Here is a 25,208-nt window from a genome sequence, read left to right as displayed (position 1 = left end):
CTGCAAATGTAAAGTTACCACTAAGAGACTGTTTGGCATAAACTTTTGTCCTTTCCCTTAATTAAGTGGAAGGAAATATCTATCTTGCATTATGTATTTGTTTCATTCTTTAAAACCAAGAGATAATTCTCTTGTTAAAAGAGTTCTTGTTTACAATGTAGACTCCTAGCTGTAAGCCTGTATATAATTTCCAACAGGACTAACCAGTTTACCAGTAGCCTTAAATATTGCATGGTTTCATCTGTGGTGTTGATTCTGATAAATTAGTCAGAGGAAGAAATAATTTTGTCTACATTTTAAGCTTTTATACCTAGAAATTTGTATTTAAGAGAATTCTCTTCTTTATATATCCTTGTTTGAACTTATAAAAATTAATGTCTTGATTATGTGCATACGAAGTCACTTCAGTCATATCCGACTATGTGACCCATAGACTGTAGCCCGCCAGGCTCTTCTGTCCATGGGATTCTCCAGGCTAGAACACTGGAGTAGATTGCCGTTTCCTTCTCCAGGAGATCTTCCCAATATATTATTTAAATTAATATTAATTATTTTATTGTGAGTTTTTCTGTGAGAGAGTATGCTTTTAACTTTATATCTAACACAGTACAGTTGATATTATGTAAATTAAACAGACATAGTTCCTGTCTTGTAATTGTCACCCAAGGTAAAATTTTCTGTATTTGATAAAATTTTCTGTGCTTAAATTTTTCTATAGCTGTGTCCAAGGGGGTTGGTATTGAAGCATTAACTTCTGATGTAGTGTGGATTAGTAGACTATCTCCAGAATAGTTTTAAGGCTCAGGAACTTGGACCATTCTAGAGTTCATACTAAACATTTGATTTACTCCTTCGAGGAAAAAACCTTTTCAGTTCAAAGGATTCATTTTTTAACCCAGATACCAGTGCTTTATTTTATAGTTTATGAAGTTTTAAGAAATCATGTAGACAAATGAAACATGTTAATACTGAATTTCGTTAGCTGGTAACTAGTAAACTAAGATACCTCTTCTAACAGAATGTCTCATCTGAAGTGCAAGTTCTGTTTTCCCCTGTGACAAGGAAGAAATAGGACTTAGTTCCTTGAAAACAAAATTTGCAGAAAACTTTTGATTCATTTCTTATAGGGACTATTTTTCAGAAAAAAATGGTTAGATTGAGAAAGAGGTTGCTTTTTTAAGTTGTTGGGAATTCTGTTAAATAAGATTAGAGTGTTTTTTTTTTTAATTTTTCAAGTTATATATTCAAGTAAATTCCTGGTTGCAGCATTAAAGGGAAGAAGTTGCCAGCAATTGAATTTAGTCAATCTTATACCCATGCTTTGAAGTCAGGTTATTTATTTCTTCTTTACTTAGATACAACAAAGATATTGATATTTCTTTGTTAGTCCATACTGGGTTTCTTGTATCTTTTTAGACTATTTACTAAGTATAAAGTACAGATCAGGTGTCATAGACATGAGTTTGTGCAAACTCCGGGAGATGGTGGAGGACAGGGAAGCCTGGCGTGCTGCAGTCTATGGGGTCGAAAAGGGTCGAACACGACCTAGTGACTGGACAACAGCGGCAGGTGTCATGAGAGTTTTTAGTCAGAGCACGTTTATCATAATAAACGTGAAATCAGTTATTTCATTAACTCCACTTCAAGTAAACAGTTTTTGTTTGAGTGTTCCTTAAATGCCCTGAATGTATCATTAACCCATCATTAAAGTTACTTGGTGAAAATATTCCCTCTCTGGTTAGTTCTGATCACCTACCACCAGGGGTCACTTTAACTCAAGGACCCCTTTTCTTCTTTCCTTGTATATGGAATATTCTAGCAGAGTGTAATTGAATAGCATGAGTGTGAACTTAGAGCTCAAATTCTCAGAATTTATGATGTCTTTAACTTTTAAAGGAGATGTTTTGAGTTTTTCTTGACTTACCAAAGTAGTTGTATAGCAATTGAAACATAATCCAGTCTTAACTATAGATACAGTAACTCAGCTTGCATGTTGTTCTTTATAGTAATACTGTTTTGCTCTTTTGATTACAGGGACTCTTATTTAATTAGGATGTCATGATTTTAAATGTTTTGATTTAAAATTATAAGAAACTTTTCCTCCTTTGTAGTTTTAGAATGCTGGACAGTGATTTACAAATTATCAATTGCCAGAGAATCTAAAGTAGTCTTGCTATGTTTTAATCTGAGTAGTCTTTGCTTATGAGAATTTACTTGTAATAATAACTGAAAAACTCTATTCACTGACTTTTTAAAAAATGTGCCACTGTTAAAACATGAGATTTAATAAAGCTATTGGTTTGATTTTGATAATTAAAAACAGTGTTGAAATTGAATTTAGTATTTATCATCTAGATTCAAAAAGCTTTCTTTAGCTTTTTATTCTTTTGGATAGTATTAATCTATAACCATTCACGTTGCTTCAGTATGAATAGGAACAGTGGATGACTGGCTAGTTTATATGACTCAGCTGTCAAGTTAAAATCATGATCGGAAATAGCAACCCACTCCAGTACTCCTGCCTAGAAAATTCCATGAATGGAGGAGCCTGGTGGGCTACCGTCCATGGGGTCGCAAAGAGTTGGACACAACTGAGTGACTTCACTTTAGTATAATTGAATAACAGTTGCTATATGTAGCAAGTACCCTGAAGCAAGTTTCGTACTATTTTTTTCAACTTTTTAATTTGAAAATTTTAAGCATACAGAAACTTTGAAAGAATAGTACAGTGATCGCCTGTATATTCATCTAATATATGCAAAAATTACTAGCTTTTTGCTCTGTTTTATATACTTGTGTATTTTTCCCTGACCATTTGAAATTAAGTTGCATTATGACATTTGGCTTTTAAATACTTTAGCATAGGTCTTCTGAAAATAAAGGTGTTCTTTTGTCATGTCTAAGAAATCAGCAGTAATTTTTCCCTTGTATTTTTTAATTTTTAAATTTCTATATAATTTTAAAAGATTACTTTCCATTATAGCTATTGCAAAGCATTGGCTATATTTCCCATGTTATACAATGCATCCTTGAACCTATCTTACCCAGTAGTTTGTACCTCCCACTTCTCCACCTCTGTTTTACCTCCTCCCAGCTGATAACCACTAATTTGTTCTCTATTATCTGTGAGTCCAGCAGTAATTTCTTAATCCCATCTAGTATTAATTCTATAATTAATTATTCCAGTTGTCCCAAAATGCATTTTGTGGTTAGTCTTTTCAAACAAAGATTTCGTCAAGGCCTACATATCATATTTTAGTTGTTTGAGATTGAATTCCACTAGAAGTTTACTATAAATGTAATATATTAATACTTTTTTTCATTTTCTGATATATGTGTACCTATGTGGGGTGTTTTCATTAATAACACCTACTATAGATACAGGTGGAATAGAATCTGGGTGGCAGTAAGAGGTAGAACTTACAGGTCAGTGGTAGGAATTTAAAAGGTTTTTTCTGATAAAACTGAATTCTTTTTTACATTTTACTTACTGGTGTACTTAAGCCCAAATGTATAAATATGTATGTTAAATGATATTCTCTTTCTTTTATGAAGGAAAGAAATTTTATCTCCTCAGGCTTTGTATGTTTTATTCAAAGTTGATGTGTCTATTTTAATAAAAACATTTCAAGAAAATTGATGTTCCTTCAGTAGTTTGGAAACTGGTAATGTTTTTAGAAGCATTATCTCAACTACAAAGATACCTTTATACCAAGATTTGAAAGTACTCAGATTGTAGATTTTTATTTTACTTTATAAACATTATACTTTTAATAACACTGCAAAATAGCAAATAAATAGGTTTTCATGTAAGTTTTGTTTCAAATATGACTTTAAAGCTCTGTGTGTGAAAGTATGTGTACCTGTGATTTTTTATTTTTTGAGGCTATGTAGTTTATTTGAAATATTATTCATCTAGCAGTCAGAATATCTTGGTCCTAGTTCTCCATATCTGTTCTACAATCATCTAACCTCAGGCAAGTCTTTAATCCCTGTGGTTCTTGTGTTCTCATCTGTAAAATGGGGCTAATACAAGTTCTGCTACTTTGACAAGGTTGTTTCTTTGTTTCTTATATCAAATAAAGACATGAAAGTGGCTGGTACACAATAGGATTCTATAAAATGTAAGGCAATAGGTTATTGTTACTTTGACAAGGTTGTTTCTTTGTTTCTTATATCAAATAAAGACATGAAAGTGGCTGGTACACAATAGGATTCTATAAAATGTAAGGCAATAGGTTATTGTTATGCAAGTATATAAAATTACCTGGTATTGTTCGTTAGATTTGGCAGTGACTTTTTAAAAATATAGATTGTATTATCCCTTTACTATCAAGGATGAGTAAATAAATTATGTGTGCATGCATGCTCAGTCGTGTCCAACTCTTTGCGACCCATGGGCTGTAGATTTCCAGGCTCCTCAGTCCATTGGATTTTCCAGGCAAGAATACTGGAGTTGGTTGCCATTTCTTCCTCCAGGAGATCTTCCCAACCCGGGGATCGAACCTGCATCTCCTGTTTTTCCTGCATTGCTGGCAAATTCTTTATTGCTTGAGCCATAGGGGAAGTTTCATGCATTGGTAGGCGGATTCTTCACCGTCTGAGCCACCAGGGAAGTCCAAATAAATTATTCAATGTCCAAAATAAGAATCTTATCATTTTGTTGGGTAAAATAAAATATATATTATGAATGGTTTTATAAAATTAAGTATTCGTTCAGTTAAAAGCACATAATAGCAAAAATGTTACAACACAGTTAAGGTATAAAAGTTTTGTTCTTTCAAGTGATTCTCATAAATTTTAACATTGTGTTAATACAAATTTTATTGATAAATGTTATTCAGGAGATAAATGTTTAAATTGTCAGTCAAAATTTTGTGGTCTGAAAGCAGCTTCATTTTTAAAATTTTTATTTACTTGTATCTATTTGTTTGTCTGCACTGGGTCTTAGATGTGGCATGCAGGATCTAGTTCCCTGACCAGGGATCAAACCCAGGCCCCAGGCATTGGGAGCACTGAATCTTAGCCAGTGGACTACCAGGGAAGTCCCTGAAATCAGCTTCTTGGTAGAAGTTTAACCATATTAAAAAGTTGCATAGAATATAAAAATCATGTTTAGAGTGAAGCTCACTTTAATTCTGTGGGAAAACTGTAGCTAATTTAAACTCTGTTAGTGTTTGTATGGTAGCGTAGCATCACAGAATTAATATGAATATTTCCTTTTGTCATTTTTCTTTCCTGCAGCTTTCACTGTGTGTCTAGATTAACATAACACTAGTGTAGCTATCTTAGATACATAATATTATGCTTCAGATTTTGTTGCTGTTTTCATCCAGGTAACCTTGAAAGAATTCTGGACATTGATCGTTTTTCTATTTAAAATGAATAGAAACAAGTCCTAGAGTTATCTATGAAGACATCACGGTTAAATTTTTAAAGTGGTTTGCCTCACATAAACACCACCATCTTCCTCGTTTTAACAGAGTATATGAGTCTAACGACACATTATAGTTCATAAATGGCATAATACGCTAGGCTTGATTTTAGTCTTGTAAATTTTCTACTTTGTTTTAAAATAATCTACTCTGAAGCCTAATACTTCTGTTAGGTATAGCTATTTCCACAGGTCTTTGCTCAGCATTTAGCAGATGTTGTTGCAAATCAAGATCTGGCAACATATGTATGTATGTATGCATTATATACATAGATTTCTCCTCTCCACATGTTTTATAGAAGCATTTGATGTTTTATTTGTTGTCATAAAATTATATAAAAAGTTAAGATTTTTTTCCCCATGTTTCCTTAGGAATTAAGCTCTTAATCTCAAATACAAAAAGATGACCTTCATTTTCTAACTGTTTAGGTTCTTTACCATATTAACTTTGTATCACATTTTTTTCTTTTTAAAACAGAGATGTGCTCCTGCGTCTATTCGCCTAATGGACAACCAGCAGTTTCAGTTTGGTAAGTAAGGAATGGTGCTCTTAAAATCTGCTCACTAAGCCACAAAAATTTATGAAATACCAGTTATGTGCCAGAAAGAAGACTGAGTGCAGAGCTGGAAAAATAAATGTCATAGCTCCTAGCCTTCAGGAAGCTCTCAGTCTAATGAGGACAGATAATTATATAAATGAATAAGTGCAGGAGTATCAGAGATGATATGAAAGAAGACTGCACTGAATACCCTGGGGTGCAAATGAAGTAGGTTGATCCTACTTGATTTTACATAAGATTCGGGCAGAGAGTGGGGAAAGCCTTCTTGAAGGAGTCATGCTTAAACTAAATCTTAAAAGGTGAATAGAAGTTTGCCTGAGACCATCTCTTCTTTCTTACAAATTTTTGTTCACTTGTCAACTAAAAATATGAAATCATAAACCTCAGTGCTGAACTTCAGATCATTCTGTGTGACTCAAAAAGAGGCTAATGTGAGCGTGGTTACAGGAGATGAAGCTGAATGGGTAGACTAGGGCTTTGCAGGATGGATTTGGGTTTTCTCTTCTCCACAGAGGGATATCTTTGTAGAGGGAATAGAATAAAAAAGCTTTACATCTTAGAAAGCTCACTCTGTTAGCATTATGCAGAATGGATTAGAATGGTGCAAGCGTGGAGGAGGAGTTTAAAGGTTTAAAGAGGCAAATATTGAGGGTTGGGCCTTGTTTAAGGCAGTAGCAATGGAGATGGAGAGTAAGGAATAGATTTTCCAAAGAACAGTTTGTCAACTGGATGTGGAACGTTAAATAAAGGGAAGCATTTAGGGCAACTCCTGGTATCTGATTGATTGATTAATTGGTTGCATTGAATAATAGTCTAGAAGAAGAAATGATGATTCTGGGGAAAAGACATTACAATGAGTTGTGTTTAAGGTGCCCATGGAATATTTGGGTGGAGAATTCAGTAACAGTTAACCATGTTTCTCTTTTTTCCTATTTTGCTTGAAGTCTTAAACTTTCTAACACAATTTATCATCTTACCAATTTTAGTTTTATTGCTTTTGAGTTTTTCTATATGCTGAAATTTATTTTTTATCTAATTTAGTTTATAAAATGTACTTATTTATGAAATTTAGTTTGGGATTTAAGTTTATAAAATTTAAGTACCCTCAGAATAGTCCCATAACAGTTGCTCAATAATAATTACTAGAGACTGTTAGGCATTCTTTTGTTTGGTCTAAGGGTAGCTTAAATTTTTATTTAGGGAAGAATGATTATTGTAATTATATAGAAATTGAACTAAGGAATTCAGATTGATAACATATAAAATATTTGTTTTAAAATTATAAGTCACAGCTTTCATTTTTTTTTCTTTAAATTGGAGGATAATTGCTTTACAATATTGTGTTGGTTCTTCCATGTATCAACATGAGTCAGCCATAGGTATACGTATGTCCCTTTTCCTAAGTCACAGCTTTCATTTCTTTAAGTAAATTTCTTTCAGAATAACTGTACTACTGATAAAAGTTTAAGATAAATGTGTCCTATAAATGATGAAATTTGATATAATAATTAAATGAAAACTAAGCCACTTGTGTGTCTGGCTTGCATTTGGAATCCTATTAAGAGAACCATGTATCTGTCTGATTGATAAAACTATATTACCCATTTATATGCTAGCATTGTAGTAAACTGTCTTGGACATTGACCTTAGTAAAATTAATTATGTGGCCAGATTTTATTTATAACTGGGACCTATAACAATTTTTAAGCAGTTTCAAAGAAAAGACCCTTCTGGCCGTCTGCCATCCCTGTTGCACGTTCTCTAACTGTACCTGGGAGCCTGCTCTCAGATTGGCTCTACCCTCTCTAGTCCACAGTGTGTCTCCTCTCGCGCCGCCCTTTACTTGGCCACCAATACAGATTTGATCCTGTGTCTTTGCTGTCTGTAACCTTGCTGATTTCTCAGTATTCACTGAAGCCTTCCCACCTATATATCTTGCCATGGATTCAGGATCAATCAATTAAAGAAAAACTCTTAGCATAGCAAGGGGTGTCCAAGACCTTATACCAGCCATATGGCTGACTGGTCAATATTTGTACCATATTGGTTGTTAACAGAACACAAACCTTACTATTAATTGTTAACATTTTTATTATCACCCCTTCTCCTGACACGACTCTTAATATATTGAAATAATATGTTTTCAGTATATTGAAATGATACATATCATCAAGTACACTGAAATGATCTACAAATTTTCCCTGTGAACTAACCTTTGTCACATTTAGGAGCTGTTTCTTGTTCATTTATATGTGTCCTGTATCGATCACACAACAGGCACTTACATGTTGATTGACTTAATCATCATATTAGCCAAAGAAGGTAAACAAATCTTGACTAGCATATAGTGTAGTGCTAAGCACATTATTGGGGCTTCCCTGGTGACTCGCTGGTAAAGAACCTGCCAGCCATTGTAGGAGACGTAAAGATGCAGGTTCGATCCCTGGGTTGGGAAGATCCCCTGGAGGAGGAAATGGCAACCCACTCCAATATTCTTGCCTGGAGAATCTCATGGACAGAGGAGCCTGGCAGGCTGCAGTCTACAGGGTCACACAGAGTCGGACATGGTTGAAGTGACTTAGCACGCACACACGCAAGCCATTATCAAGGGCTTCTCTGGTGGCTCAGAGGGTAAAGAATCTGCCCGCAATGCAGGCGACCCCTGGTTTGATTCCTGGGTCAATCTTGAGTCAGGAAGATCCCTAGAGAAGGGAATGGCAACCTATTCCAGTATTCTTGCCTGGAGAATTCCATGGACAGAGGAGCCTGGTGGGCTACAGTCCATGGGGTCGTAAAGAGTCAGACATGACTGAGTGACTTAACACTTTCACTAAGCACATTATCCGTAGCACACAACCATCCCTCAAAGCTGTATTTCCAATTTATAAACAATTCAAAAGCTAAATATTTTGAGTATAGTCCACAAGTTACATGTGGTAGAGCTAGGGTTGAACCCAAATCTGTCTGACACCAAAGCCCGTGACTTTTTCTAATGTTTCAGAGCACTTCTTTGAAACAGGGATTTATTGAATCCTTTAAAACTATTTAATTAACACTGTAACAATAACAAAATTCATTAATCAAAACTGTTCAGCTAGTAAATTTAGCAACTAGTTCATTTGTTTACTATAAAATAAAATAGCTGGAATATATTTAGGATATAATTAATTTGATAGGCAAAATTAATTTAAGTAAAAGATAATATCCTCTTAATTAATAGTAATACGTGACCCACTTAAAAGTTAGTATCACTTTTATAATAATTATGCTTCAAAGCTATCATGTCAATTCATTGTTAGAGATATATGGGACTAATTCACAGTAGTGTTAACGAATAGAAGTTACGCATTTAAGTTGCAGTGTGATAAGATGAGCATATACCCGTAAGGATTATTCTATATCAGAGTAGTAATGTTTGGAATCTTCATACATTATGTAAAGGTATGTGGACCAGAAGTCTTTTGTGAGGAGTAGATACACATGCTCACTCATTTATGTTTACATATTTATTTCCAGTTGCTGTTAAAGTAGGATAAATTTCACTCGGGACACATTTTGTTGATATCTTTAACTTTATACATGCTAGAAATGGTATCTTTTAAAAGTGCTGGTTATACTAGAGAATATCTCTGGTAGGTTACAATAAAAGAAAACAAAATCCCCAAACAAACCTCTTGTGATCCAGTATCTCAAAAAGATTGCTAGGTTGATCTGTATCTAATCTGCCCTTCATTTTTTGTTTTTTGCTTTGTTCAGTTACAGCATTGATATATAATTCTTAGCTTCTGGTTAAGACTTATGTTACTTGGTCTTTTATGTAATATAAATTCTTATTATAATGTATAAAAATGTAAGAAGTATTACAAGTTCAGATTCTCACTTTTAAAAAAATAGATGAATGGGAAAACAAAGATAGCAAGTGATAGTTTTTCCTCCAGAAATATTTCTACACCTCGCCCTCTTTTTTCCTTCAAACAAGGTAGTTTGTTGTTTACACTTATTTTAAAAGAAGGTATCCACACTTTAAAAATAAACAAAATCCCAAAATCTTAAAGCCTTTTTTTAAAAGTAAGCTTCTTAATTGGAAATAATTTTAGATTTACTAGAGGCTTTAAAATTCTTTATAAAAATTTTATGTGAATGGTATGCCAAATTTTTCTGAATTGAGCTCATAGTACCAAGGCCAGATGCATGACTCTCAAATGTAACTGTCACAGAGTTAAGAAGTTGCTACTTTGAAAACAGTGAGAAAACAGTAAAAGACTTTCACTCCATTAAGCTCAATCCGGAGGCAAACGATGTTAATTTAACAGACTCTGAGACACCATTTATGTTTTGGGGGGAATTTTAGCTCTCTGGGTGTAATTAAGGAAGCAATTACTAGTTATATGCAAGAATTCTGGATGAATTAAGAATTAATTAGGAAACAACCTTAAACTTGGCATTGTCTCCATATTTGGTTATAGTTCTGAATGGTTTCTGCATAATTAAAAAAACCAAAAGTAGTACTAGCCACTATTGGGTGTTCCTAATGAAATAAAAATTAATGAAGTGATTTTACTATGTATAAACTATACCACTGAAAGATAAACTATGTGTAGTATTAAGTACATGTAGTATTTGAGTTTTAAAAAACCCAGGAAGGAGTTTGGTAAACAAAAAGTTCTTTGTGACTTTTGAAAGAAATGACGAAGATAAAAGATGTAGATCTTAATACCAATGTTATATATATATCATGGGAAATTTTAAAACCTAAAGTCATGAAAATGTTCACTTTCTTTTAGGATACTAAGTTAAAGTAGCCTCTTGTAGTTATGAAAAACATAGATAAATTTACTATTAATTTAAAATATGAACTTTTTTCTTATTAGGTTATGCGCTTAAACCTCAGGTTTCCTCTATTTTTACATCATTTTTGGATGGATTAAAAAAGTTTTATATTACAAAGGTAAGGTTTCTTTTTAATGCTTAGGATATTGATTAATTTTGTTTCTTGCATTCTCTTCCTTACGTACACCTGTTATGCTTCTCCATGTTGCTGTGTGCATTTCATAATTGTTATTTTTTATGTTGTAATAAATATTGAATCAAGCAACTCAATTACACATTCAATTTCAGGAAATATAAAATCTTTCTCAGATTTGAAGTTCCTGAAAATAACATTGCATTGAATATCTTATGCATACAGTGTTTTTTATAGTTTGAATTTTTTCCTTAATGGTAGATATCTAGAAGTGAAATAAAAGTAGCAGTTTTTTTAAAACTTTTGACAGTGGCAATGCCCATGTGCCATTTTTTGGTTGCATCCTTGCTGTTACATGTGGAATTTTTTCTTTTGTTTTAAATTTAGTAAATCCAAGGGGAAGATAGTACTTTATTTTAGTTGCTATTTCTTGAAACAGCATTTCTTGAAACTGACCATTTCCCTGTATTTCCTAGACATAATTTTTTTGTGTGAATTAGTTGAATATGGTTGTTTTGCCGGAGGTAGCAGATTTGTGGAGTTTTTATTTGTTTAAGGGTGGGGATGGCTTAATGCTTTGCTGTGTGCCTTTTGAATAATGAAATTATTAGATGCCTTTTTCATAAATGTTATAAATAGTTTTTCCAGTCAGATGACTTCTTTTCAATAAGGTTTCGTTTTATTTTTTGGTGCAAAATTTTCTAATTTTTATCTTTCCTGTGATTGTTTAATGACTCTTAAGCTTAGAAAAAACCTGCCTTCCTCCAGAACTATGATAAAGGCCATTTCCTTCTCTCTCTCACATTTTTATATTAGGAATTTTAAGAAATAATATCTTTATTACTGTTTAAATTTATTTCAGGTTTATGGTATGAGATAACTAAATTAACCTTCATCTCCTCACCTGATTGTTAACTAGTTGTGATAACACCATTAACTAACCTATCCCTGCTGTTCTTATGTTGATTTGCCATGTCTAAGACATTTTATTACATACTTATCTAAGAAAATGACATTCTAATGTATTAGATTCTTTTTAATGAGTTTTTGTTCTTGAAAAATTAAGTGAATTTAATTTTGTAGATCTAATTTTCCCTCTTTTCAGAATTTTCCTTGTTATCACCATTATCTACCTGTTCATAATACTAGAAAAATTTTAGAAACTCTTCATTATTTTAGAAAGCTTATTGATATTTTTATTAAAATTGCAGCAGCAGCAGTTTGTATATTAATTTGAGCAAGAACTGACTGGTTTATAATACTTAGTTTATGTGCTTGGGAATGTATGTTTCTCTCACTTTTTTAGACATGTTTTCCTAACAAAGTTATGTATTTACTGTTAAGATTATTCTTAGATATTTTGTATTTTTAATTGAAGATGTAAGATCTTCTTTGAAAATATTACTTAGAAGTTATTGCTGGTATTTAAGGATGCCGTTGGTTTTTTACTTCCCTATCACCAAACATCCTCAACAAATGCTACTTTATTATGTTCTATCATTTTGGTAGTTTTATTTGATTCTTTGGTACAGTTATAATTCTTGCAAGTTATTTCTTGTATTTCCTTACCAATATATCATTGTAATTGACACCTTGGCATACTTTGAAATGAAGCGGTTTTCCATAGTACTGTTCTATTGTGATAACCTAAATAGGTACATTAAGCTTTCTTTTTGATTGATGTATAAAATTCCAGAGCTCAAATTTTGAAGAGCTGGTATGTTTGAGCTGAGATCAGAAGAAAAAAAGAGCAAAATGTATTTTGATTTATTGTTTTGTAGGCTGAAACTTATCAGTAATAATAATATTCTTTTGTAGTTTAAAGGATTTGATCCAAATCAGCTAAGTGTCGCTACATTACTTTTTGAGGGGGATCGTGAGAAGGTTCTTCAACATGAAAAACAAGTGTATGACATTGCTGCAAAATTTGGGTATGGCTTTAAGTTCATAATGTCAAGAGAAAGTTAAACTGAAATTCTGGTATCTCCAAGCAATTGTTAATGTACTCTTTTAAATATTAAATTTGTGTTCATAAATGACAGTCAACTTAAAATGTGTTGGTTTGTAGGAAGCTCAATTGGTATCTTGCTCTTACTATTCTAATTATATACATGACATAGTGAATCTTTTATTGTATTTTCTCATTAATAATAATTTTATAATTGTTTGTTGTGCTAAGTGAAGTAGAAAAAAGCTCAGTCATGTTGCTATTTAGTGGTAATAGTATATGTATAAAACATGGTATGTTTTTAAAAGGAAATTGTGTTTAATCAAAACTGTTTGATAAATTATCTATACTCCACCCCCTGTCACTTACTGTTTTGTGCTAGTATAAAGAAACAGAAAACATCTCACATTTATAACCAACTGAATAATGATTGGGTGGTTTCTGTCTGTCTGTTTGATGGATTATAAGATTGATGGATGAGAACTATAGTGAAAATGCCATTTATCAGGACTACATTTTCTTCCTTTCATTTTTAAGTACATAATAAACTGACAGTTTTCTGGATACCAGTCTTTTTTTTTCTTCCTAATTTCAGAGGTTAAAATATATCATATACATTATCTTTAATCTGGGTTCTGTGTGAATATTTACTTTTATCCCCCCCCCCCTTTTTTTTTGCTGTTCTTTATGAGAACAAATGAACACTTAATTTGGAGCCGTGTGTCTTAGAATGCTCCGCTTTTATGTGCTTTCCTCGTATAATATTCAGTCCTTTGTCTTTAGGGTTTTCTGAACTTAGTATTAAAGTGTAGTATTCTTAGAGAGAAAAAGATCTTGGGCTTAATTTTTAGTTTACCTTTGAGTTGTGCTTGATTATTACCAAATAATCTTCCAGTTTTATTTTTGTCCTCTTCTAAAATTGGCTAGTGGAATTATACTTTTTTTAGTAAAAGCTGAAATTCATTAATCTTTCACTTTTTCTTCTCCTTAGTACTTTTTGGGAACTATTGATGTTTTAACCAAATTAATTAAGAGTACTATAAAGATTCATTTAATGATTGGTTGGCTTGGATATCAGGTTAACTCTGAAATTTTTTGAAATGTACGTGTACATATTTTTTTTAGTTTCCAAGTTATGTGGAGTACATATGCAATTTGATTTGAAAACTTTTTTCTTTAAACCCATGATATTAGCGAGAAACAATTAAGGAGATTCAAATGAAAACCTTTTATTTATAAATTAAATATTATATATCTACTTAGTCTTAAATATTAGACATTGAAACTTTAAAAATTTATTTCTTTATATATTTAAATATTTATTTGGGATTTCAAAAAATTTCCAGAGTCATTTTTAGGGAAATGGATGCTTTAATGTTTTAATCATTGTTTGTAAGGTTAAATTTGCTTACATTCACCTTGCTATTTCCCACCCCCACCTCTGTGCGGACACACACAAATTGCACTTTGTAGAATCTATAATTATAATCTCAGTTCAGAGTAGCCAGCAAATCATTACTAGTTATGTGGCACATTTCCTGTTAGACTGGGTATAGGATGGTGACAAAAGACCTTTTCGTCCTAATGCACACATAATTTTTATAGGGCATGACCTGTCTCTTGGGGCATCACCATTGATGCCTGGTATATATACTATATGCTTGATTAAATATTTGCTGAAAGGATTAGTGAAACCAGAATACTTTATTTTCCCCTGACATCTTTTATTCTACTTTATTTATGCCTGATTACTATGTTGCCCTGTTTTTAAAACAGTGTGTTTTAATCTTTAGGTATTTATCTAAACCGTTTTGTCAGTTTTATTTAATTTGAACTACCAGCTGTGGTGAACTGCCTTTTCATGTAATGCCAGTTTTGTTTTTCTCATATAACATCAGCCAACTTACAACTTAAAAGTAAGAGTGAATCTTAAGATGATTATGCTCTCTTTAGATACTGATAGTGAGACCCAGGACTACTGATTTAATTCCAGCAATTTGTTTATACTAAAAAAAATTTGTATCAGATTCATCCATTAAAAATAGATTATAGAAAATGAGATATCTATTTAAAGCAATGGTAAAGCATTAAAAACTTAGACCCTGCTTGGAGTGTAGTTTTTTCTTTGCTATTATTTGTGACTTCTTAATTATGTTTTGTAATTAGTTTTGTAGTATACTTTCATCTGGTGCCCTTCATTTAGATGAAGAAGTCTGTGTTGAACAACTCCATGCTATCTCTAGGCAGATTACTTAGGGCTCTTTTGATTTTTTGATACTGATATCTTCATGTGGTTTTCTAGTAGAAGTCCTGGTTTTTCCCTAGTTTTCTCTAGGCACTAGTTCTTTGTTTCAGCCACTGAAGATTCAAGGATATTTTTATTTAAGATGCTACCCTGGCAACTCTTATTCCTCAATCATTTCTCCTACATGATTAGCTGAAGGAAAGCATCACTAAGTTTCTCTCTAATGAAGTTTTAATAAGTTAGTTTAGCTTATGTATTTTATTTCGAATTAGGGCTTTGTTAATCTATACTTTGTTTTCTGTTCTTTTGTCTTATCCTCTGTCTCCACCACAGTTGAGAACTTTTCTTGTGTATTATCTTAGCAGTTTACCTTTTTGCTTTCCACTCCCACCCAAACACTGTTAAATACCTTTGAACACATATGATCCAACAGAATATAATAGCAAATGTTGAATAATCATACTCTGGTTGTTTATCTATGTTTGCTGGTGACATATTTTAAATTCTCTAAGAACTAAGCAGAATAAACATTGCCTGTCACCAACCGTGACAGATGTGTTGATATTTAGCATAGAACTTAAGGTAATATATTACTGTTTTTAAGGGGTTAGACTTAAATTGTTACTTTTAAAGTGCTTAAGTTGTTTGACATAATTTAACGTGAGTGATTAGGTTCACCACATGGCTCTTTTATATTAAAAAATTGTCTCACTCCTCTTTCAATAGTCTTCCTAGTCCTTCTTCATGAAACAGCTTTAAATTTGTTTAAGAATCATGTTAATTGATATTTAAAATTTGTGGTAGAAGGGTAAGAAATAGGGGATGGATAACATAAGGCAGTTGAAATTAAGTATAGTTTTTTGAAATGGCTGCAAAAGTTGCAAGTTATAAGCATTTAATCTAAGCCCTACTATGATTTACATATTGTATCTTAAAGTAATTCTGGCTGGTAAGATACTTTAAGTACCTTAAAGTAATTCTGAAAGCCTTTAAAAAAAAAATAGAGCTTCCAAAAAGCTAAATTTGCAGGGAAACCTGTGATTCAGAAAAGCAAAGCCAGAACAGCTTTTCTTTGCAGGGGTTTATGGGTTTAGAATGGATATCTAGTTTTTTCCTGCTTTAGATTAAAAAAAAAAAAAATGCCTATTTCTGTAGTTTGTTGTACTAGATTCCAAGTGAAGCAGATTCTTTTTTCCCTTTATCAGATTTAGAAGAGGATCTAAAGAAAAATAGCTTTGACCTGGGACTGCAAAGTTGAACTCTTTCTCATCCTGATATATATAGATGCTATATTGTATATCAGTAGGCCAGATATTAAAATGATAGACAGGTCTGCTAACTATTTACACCTCTTACTTCTCACCAAGTACATACTCAGAATGCAGCTTCTCAAAGATTCCCAGCAACGGTCTCTTAGACCCTTTCCTAGTCTTCACTCTCCTCTACGTGAACTGTGTCTGTTTCTTCTGTCAATAGGGTTTTTCCTCTCCTGGAGTCAGTGTCTGACTCCAATTCATATCTACCTGAGGTATGGGTTCGTCTGTTTTTATTTTATTTTTTTAATTTAATTTGTCATGATTTTATTAAATGTATATACATTTTGAATATTGTTTATCCTATTATTTTCCCCACAATTTTGATAACTTCATGATATTTTAAATATGCTTATTGTTTAAAAAATGAACAGAGAAAATTGCAGAGAAAAAGTAGTAATCACTTAAAAATCTGCTCTTTAAAGGCTACCATCATTATCATTTCAATGAGTGAATTTCTAAGGAGCACTTAATCTTTCTCTTTGCCAATGATTTTTGTTGTCGAAACTATCATGTAGTAAGTTTACAGATGTATTGGTATCTACTTCTGTATTTCTTTTGATCCTGGTTACATATGCTACACTGTTCAAGTGTTAGTTGCTCAATCATGTCCAGCTCTTTGCAACTCCATGGACTGTAGCCTGCCCGGCTCCTCTTTCCGTGGGGTTTTCCAGCCAAGAATACTGGAGTGGGTTGCCATTTCCTTCTCTGGGTTCATCTGTTTTTTCCCAAGCACTTGCCACAGCATTTTTCTGACTAATTTCCTTTTTGTTTTGGAACTTTATTTGACACCCTACCCCAACCTCATATCCATACACATCTAACCCAGAACAGTCTTCTGTTTCTCCTTACTTTTCAATCTCAGCTGCTTGATGTAAGTTGTTTTCCTTGCTCATCAACATGCTACTAATAAACACCTCCCCTTCATTTCATTATACCCTGTTCCCATGTAGTTCTAGACTAGAGGTGTTCCTATTAAGTCTTTTTTTTTTTTTTAGTGGAGTGCAGTTTATTACACCGGCGGGCCCAAGGCAGAGTCTCCTCTTAGCCAAGGACCCCGACCAGCATTTGTGAAAATCTTTTATACCCCATGTGTACGCGTCCAAACCCACTACCCCAATTCCCTTCAGACTTACAAAGGAAGGGTTTATACAAAGGAAGGGTCCTATTAAGTCTTTACTACTCCTTCTGGATGATACTAATTTATGTGTATCCAATTATAATACTGGCATATCTGATCTAGGCAATATATCCTAGCTTAAAGTTGCCTTGCAGTATTTCCTCAGGAGATGTGGGTTTGATCCCTAGGTCGGGAAGATCTCCTGGAGGCATATGTGCTTGATCGCTCGGTCATGTCGGACTCTTTATGACCCCATGGACTGTAGCTCTCCAGGCTCCTCTGTCCATGGAATTCTCCAGGCAAAGCCATTCCTTCTCCAGGGTGTCTTCCCAACCCAGGAATCGAATCCAGGTCTCCTGCATTGCAGGTGGATTCTTGATCGTCTGAGCTATCAGGGAATCTCCTAGTGTATTGAGAAGAGAGACATAAAAGTTAACCCTCAATCATGGCCCAAGAAAGCCACAAGAAAAGATATTTTTCCCTTTATTTTTATTGAGGGATTTTTAGTGGGTGCTTTGAGAGTTTGGGGTAAGTTTTATTTAGTTGACTAAAACTACTTAAATTTTAACTTCTGCCTGGTGGTGGAAAAAAGCAAAATCAAAGACTCTCTATTGAAGGTAGTGGAAATCAGTCATTCCTAGTCTTTTAAAATTAGAATGACTTTAACAAAATAGAATACTTGGACTGAAATATACATTATATGGGATTAATTCTAACTAGATCACCAAATACATCTTCTATGTATAAAATTACTTTCCAGTTGAAATGGATCTGTATGATGCTTCTTAAATTTTAATATATCTGTATAAGTATGTTTTGTCTGTCTTTTAAATGATAAGTCCCATAAAGTAAATACCGTGTCTAATATTCCAGATGCTTTATGTCAAGTATTCAAGAAACATCTTGGTGTTAGAAGATAGTAGTCATTCATTACAAATCTTTATATATGAATAAGACTATATACATGAATATACAGATTAGAATATTAGTAAAATAATATTTTAAGTATCTTGTCCTTGTGAAGATTATTTAAGCTTATTTCTCATGGCTAAGTCTCTGTTCTTTTTACAGTCTGAATAGAATTGGCTGAGTTTATATCACTCAGGTTTACTAGTTTGGTGGCTATAAAAGTTTGAAATTAATTACTAAACTGAATATTAAAAATACCTTTGTTGTCCAAGCCTATTCTCTTGATAGCACACTTTATAACTTTATGATAAATGAGATTGAAATTAAAATGAGATGTAATGTAATCTTTGTTAATCTTATAAGCAGTTATCTTGAGGTATTGATCAGTTTCGTTAGTATTATTTATTTTTAATAGTTCATCTGAGATATATTGACAGTTTGTTTTTTAACTACAGGGGATTGGCAGCTGGAGAAGATAATGGACAGAGAGGTTATTTGTTGACCTATGTCATTGCATACCTTCGAGTAAGTTATCTCATATTTCCCTTGTCAATTTATCTTGCAAACAATACATTTTCTTATTTTAAGTGAATAAAATTTTCTTTATTTTCTTAAATTTTAACCTGTTGTAATTTAACATGGACATGAGTCTATGATTTTTCTACTTTATGAAGTTTTCTTTCATACCTTTGCACTTCTGTGGTGGCTTATGACTCTTTCCAGTTTTGATATTAGAACAGAATTGTACTCTGGGTAAAAAATTTAGTATTATAAGTTACTTATTATATAAGCAATATATTTTATATGCTATAAAACATATTTTCCTAGCCAAGATGGGTCCAGGTGTTTTATCTATTTAGTCACTACAAAGAGAAACACTCTATTCTTGAGTTTATTTTTAAAGAAAAGTTGATTTGAAGAAGATATCTTTTCCTTTCTCTAGTCCCCTCTGCCCATGACTTCCCTATCTCCCTGCTCCTTTGATCCTAATAATCACTTTTTGGTATTGGTCAATTCGCTATTTATTTAGGCCACTAAAATCTATCCTGCTAGTGTTCTCTGCGTGTACATAGGCAGTTCCTGGATAGAGCTGCATTCACTAGACAAATGTTTGCATTCCTACCGTGTTTCAGGCACTCCACCTGGTGCCAAGGGCACAGAGGAAAACAAGACAGAGTTTCTGTCCTCCTGGACGTTGTATCTCGGACTTGGGACCAATTTCCCATACTCTTTTGAGGTAGATTGTAAAGAGTCCAGAAGGTTAAATTAGAAACATGAAGTACTAACAATGAACAAGAAATACTACTAATATCATGGACTTCTGCATCTTTTATAATTCCTTGATTTTTGTGTATATGTCTTAACAGGATTTGGGTTTGGAATACTATGTATTAGGAGAATCGTTTGAGACTTCTGCTCCTTGGGACAGGTAAAATGAAACAAAATGCCTGATATTATTAAGATATGCTATACAAGTTGCTGGAGTAATTTATCTTTGTGTGTGAATATGTAAACTTCTAAAATTTTGTAAAGAAGCATTAAAAGAAGGTAGTCACTTTTATTTAAATTAGTGTCTTCATCAGAATCATATTTGCAAGCCATTTAAGAAATTTTAGATTTGTCCTGCCCCATAGAAGGATGGTATTACTAAAATTTACATTTTAAAGAATTTTATTGAACACTAAATGTCATGATGTGGTTTGACTTAGCTTTGATTTAAATTCTTAAATGGTTAATATGCTTAAATGTTCTCTAGAAAGTCTCCCCAAAATATAACCTCCTATTGTAATATATCATTTAGCTTTTGATATTTGTATGTGTACTATTAAGCAAGATCTTAGCTTGAATTTAAGTGATTTCTGAAAGAAATCCAGTTTTAGGAAGCTATGTATAATTTCTGTTTTAAAATTATATACATGTATACATACAAATATTGGTTAGGGAAATATAATAAAAGCTGATTGGGAAATGTGAAATGGTTTTATTAAAAATAGACCTGTGAGTTAACTCATTCAGTAATAGGAAATTCTTGAAATTGTTAGTTCGTTTTTATTCTAAGTATATTTTACTTTTTCTTTATAAAATTTATTATTTTAAATCTGTAATAAAGCATATAAGATACAACAAATCCCACTGAACACACCTGTTAAGTGTTACCTACCTTAACATCTTTGTTCGACCTTAACCTCATTTTTTCTCCTCCCCCAGAAAACTTTTTACTTTCCTACATTGTCTTCATCTACTATTTGACTTCAGTGTATTGGTGCTAATACTCCATGCACTGAAAGATAGTAGTCAAATTTAGAGTATCAGTCTGTTATTCATAGCATTCAGTTTTGGATGCTAAATTTCAATAGGGGGAGTAAATCTTATAAATAAAAAGAATCATCACCTCATCCACATCTGACACTTTTGAACAGCAGATATAGTTTGGGAGCTGTTCATAGTTGTCTCAGAGACCACTTTAGTCTTTAATACTTTTCCTTACTGGGGAAAATGGATTAGTGTAGTATTACTTCTTCAGTATTATGAGTTTCTTTGTCATCAATTCCTGCTAACTGATGATTTCCGTTTTGTCTTTAAACTCTTGCAACTGTGGAAACTGATCATGCACTTTCTTCATTTTTCTTTATCCTTTCCTTGTATATTCTGACATTTTTTCAACTCACTGACTATATCTCTTTTATACAGGGCTACATACTTGATTAGTTTTCATTTAAAACAATGTCTTCAGTTAAAGTATTAATAAATAAAACTAAGAGAAAGCAGCTGTATTCCTAACATAAAATTTACTTGTTACCATTTAGTAACTTTCTTTCTCTTAAGCCTTTAGCTAGGTAGAGACCATATTTAGCAGCAAACCATGGGATTGGAGTCTTCAACCCTCACACGTTATTAGATTGCTTGGCCTTTTTGTGCATAAATCTCTTAAAGGATTATTGGTCTTACTAGTTTTTATGTGTTCCTCTGTGGCCTTAGCACAGTGACTGCACCTGTTAGGTGCTCAGTGTATATTCTGTATAAAGTCTGGTGAATGAACTCCAGTATAGTGTTAGAATGTAGCCTATAAAAATAGCTGCTTAAGAGATCCAAGTTGGAGATTAGAAGACTTTAGAGATACCAGTTTGAGATTTGTGATTAAAACCAAAGGAGCAGATACATTTTCAGATAAATGAATGAAGGAAAAAAGAAGGCCTGAGAAAGAACTCCAGGGAACCCCAACATTTAAGGGGTACAAACAAAGGATTCATTTAAGTCATCCAAATAAGAGTTAACAAAAGAAATTGAGGAATACAGTCTAGAAGATCTGGAGGAAAACCAGTGCTGTGAGAGGAGCCAAGGGAAATTTTTTTCAAGGAAGAAATGGTCAGTAGTGTTAAATTAGCTAATAAGGTCAGGTAAGAATTTAAAAGTATACACAGTTATGTTTGCCTCATAAGTAGTGATTGGTCCAGATGGACTGTATTGACCTCTGCATGAGCTTTGTGAGAAGATACTTTCAGAACTCCTTCCATACAAATAATTTCTAGAAAGTATCTCATTCAAGTAGTATATAAATTCCATTTTCTAGAGTCATAATAAAGAACTTATTACCTTTATAAATTTGTAATGCACATTAACTCCTATAGATATTAAGGTTAAGCAGATTTTATTTATCTGCCTTCAGCTCTCACAAAATAAAGCAGAATTTAACTTCAGTGTTGTTTTGTAAAGTCAGAATTTATAGAATTTTTACACACTATATTTATAAAATTGACATGCTAATAAAACACTACAACCTTTTTCATATTTATATTTTAATTATTCTTCATTCTTATTGGAAATATAGGTAACTTTTGGTCATCTTTTCTGTTCTAAAGACCAAGGTTTAAAACACAGAATCATCATCAATATGTAGCTACCATATTTATTGGAGGATAAAATGCCTTATGTATACTTTGAGTCTTATTTTCCAGATGAAACAAAATATATGGTTATAAAAATATGTTACAACTCACATTAAAAAATGGATTAATATTGTTAAATATTGCCAGTCTTCCCTCCCCTTTAAGAACTGAGCCTTGCTTTTCTGTTTTCATTGACTTCTAATATTAAATAGTCTGGCATAACTTTACACATAGTTTGTATTCAGTAAGTCTTTGTTGAGCTGGATTTTAGCCTAGTGCTTGAAAATAATCTATTGAACATTTGGTATAATATGTGTGATTACTAATGAAATTCTTTTTAAATTAAGGAAGACTTCTTAGACATGGGAATAGATTGTGTGTATGTGGGGCGGGGGGGTTGTGCTTGCATGTGGATGCACATGGTCAGTCATGTTAGACTCTTTGTGACCCCATGGACTGTAGCCCATCAGGCTCCTATTTCCATGGAATTTTCCAGGCAAGAATATTGGAGTGGGTTGACATTTCCTCCTCCAGGGGTTCTTCCCAACCCAGGGATCAAACCGGAGTCTCCTGCATTGTGGAATCTTTACCTCTAGCACCAACTGGGATATTCCCATAACCCAAATTGAATTTTCATTAACATTTTCTTTAGAACTTTTTAAAAAGTTTTTAAAATCTTACAGTTAAATTTATTTCAAAATTGGATTTTCCTTGGAGTAGGAAACTTATCTTCAGGAGACCTGAGTATGCTCCTCTGACTTCTGTCTTTCCTGTGACAAAAAGGGGAAGGACTTTGCTCCCTTGAATTTTTGAATGGAAGGCTCAGTTTGAATGATCATGACTTTTGTTCATTCTTGAAGGAATAAACATAAAACTTTAAGAGAATTTTTGACTTGAAATGTGCTGATAAACCAGCAATTATTAGAATTTTTGAAACTTACATGAAAACTTAATATTGTATTCCATTCTTGTTTTCTAGGGTTGTAGATCTCTGTAGAAATGTAAAAGAAAGAATAACAAGGGAATGCAAAGAGAAAGGTGTTCAGTTTGCTCCTCTTTCTACATGCAGGTGAGTTTTTTTGTTGTTCTTATACTACTTCTGAAAAAACTTTTTAAAATTAATGGAAAAGTGTAATTTGTGAGCCGAGGAAAAGCTTCAGTCTGTTCCACTTAGCAGGCTTTCCTAAACTTCACTTGCTGTGTTAGTGACTTATTAGGACTATGCAACTAGGATTTTTATAGTGGTCCTGAGCCCAGCAGAAGTAGAACTCCCTTCCACAGGTGAGCCTTCCGCCCTGTCAGACAGCACAATGGTAGTCAAATGTCTGAACTCCTGGACTTCTTCATTCATTGCAACTATACATTTCATATAGGTAGTCAAGAAACTGTAAATTACAAACACATTCAATATAGCTCTTTCTCTAATAGAGAAAAAGCATTTTAACCACTTTGTCAGTTGTTGATTAAATCATTGGGTATGGAATGTAGGAATGAGTGGAGCCAGAAGACCCAAATGAAGATTAACTCATTGCTCTCTGATAGGTCTTTTTGTGATGATGGAAATGTTCTGTATCTGTCCTATCCAGTATGGTAGCCACAAGCCGCATGTGGCTGTTGAGCTGTTGCAATGTGGCTAGTGTGACTGTGGACCTGAATTTTAAACTTCATTAATTCAAATAATTTAAATTTACAGTGACCATATGGCTAATGTCTTCCACATGGGACAGTTATGATCCATATTGGATCACAGTTAACTAATAATCTTGTCCTTTTAAATAGCAGCAGACCCAAAGGATGTTTTCTTGAGAAGGGGCACTTTGTGTCCAGTCTTTTGATACTAATTTTCTCTGTGAACTCACAGAATAAGAGGCCTACCTGTCTAGTCTGTCAGGCCGCGTATTATAAAACTGAGAACAAACCAGGCCCACTAATCCAAAAGTCATTTATTAATAGTAAAAGTTAAAGCATTTAAAATAATAGGGTGTATTCTTGTCGAGTTGAGGATTTTTTATTCTTTTGTTATGTCAAACCTCAGCTTAACAGATATCCTTTCTTCCTTCTTTTACCCTTCTTCCCTGTTCAGCATCTCTTGAGATCTCCCCTTCCATTATGAGACATGTGATAAACTACTACTTACTGAAAGTGACTGGGAAGTAAAGTATTCTGTCTTTAGGACACCTTCTGTAATAACACTTAAATCTAGGTTCTTTAAATGGTACTCATAAGGCCTAAGGATCTTCATTATGTATTGTACTGCAGGTGGACAGAATTGTTATATATATATTCTGAATTGATCATATGTAATTTATTCTGTGGCTGTTTTTTTTTAAGGATTTTCTGATAAAAGCCTAATGCTTTAGCTTCTATGATTATCTTATAAAACCAAAATTTAGAATGTGCAAAGTCTAAGTTAATTGAGTGTTTTGCTAAATAGGAGTTTTAAATATAGTTTTAATAGCACATACTTGATTAAACTAACATTTAAGTAGAGTTTAATTTTAGTTGAGTTTGATTTGGGCTGATTAATAAGGGCTAACGAGATTATTCTGTGTTGAGTGTAAACATTTGAATGTGTGAGATGGGCTTTTTAAATCATTTTTTAAAAAGCTATTCTGAAATTAATTTAAAATAGTTGTAGATTTCATTGAAATCAAAGATTCTAAGGGAAAAAATTCAGCTGTAGTGTGCATTTACTGATTTTACTTCATTTCTGTCTTTTAAAAATTATTTTGTGTATTGGAATTCTAACCCTAAATTTTCTGAACAAATTTTGTGGGAAGAGATTACTAGCCAGTGAGTCTAACATAAGTACAGTACTTCGAAAAGTAT

The 25,208-nt window shown here is 32.9% G+C and overlaps 1 protein-coding gene across 1 annotated transcript in view; it reads left to right on the top strand.

Annotated features, from left to right (window-relative positions):
* Positions 1–25,208, top strand: part of AGPS (alkylglycerone phosphate synthase) — a 132,413-nt gene that overhangs the window by 81,978 nt on the left and 25,227 nt on the right. Inside the window, exons 12-17 of the mRNA XM_061135521.1 lie at positions 5,913–5,964; positions 10,866–10,942; positions 12,776–12,888; positions 18,948–19,017; positions 19,860–19,921; positions 23,359–23,448. Coding sequence (XP_060991504.1) covers positions 5,913–5,964; positions 10,866–10,942; positions 12,776–12,888; positions 18,948–19,017; positions 19,860–19,921; positions 23,359–23,448 — 464 coding nt within the window. The remainder of the gene's footprint in view (positions 1–5,912; positions 5,965–10,865; positions 10,943–12,775; positions 12,889–18,947; positions 19,018–19,859; positions 19,922–23,358; positions 23,449–25,208) is intronic.

The sequence above is a fragment of the Dama dama genome, chromosome 33 (genome assembly GCF_033118175.1).
Source record: "Dama dama isolate Ldn47 chromosome 33, ASM3311817v1, whole genome shotgun sequence".
Classification (NCBI taxonomy): domain Eukaryota; kingdom Metazoa; phylum Chordata; class Mammalia; order Artiodactyla; family Cervidae; genus Dama; species Dama dama.
Note: the sequence above shows the minus strand (reverse complement) of the source record. Positions and strands in the feature narration are given on the sequence as shown.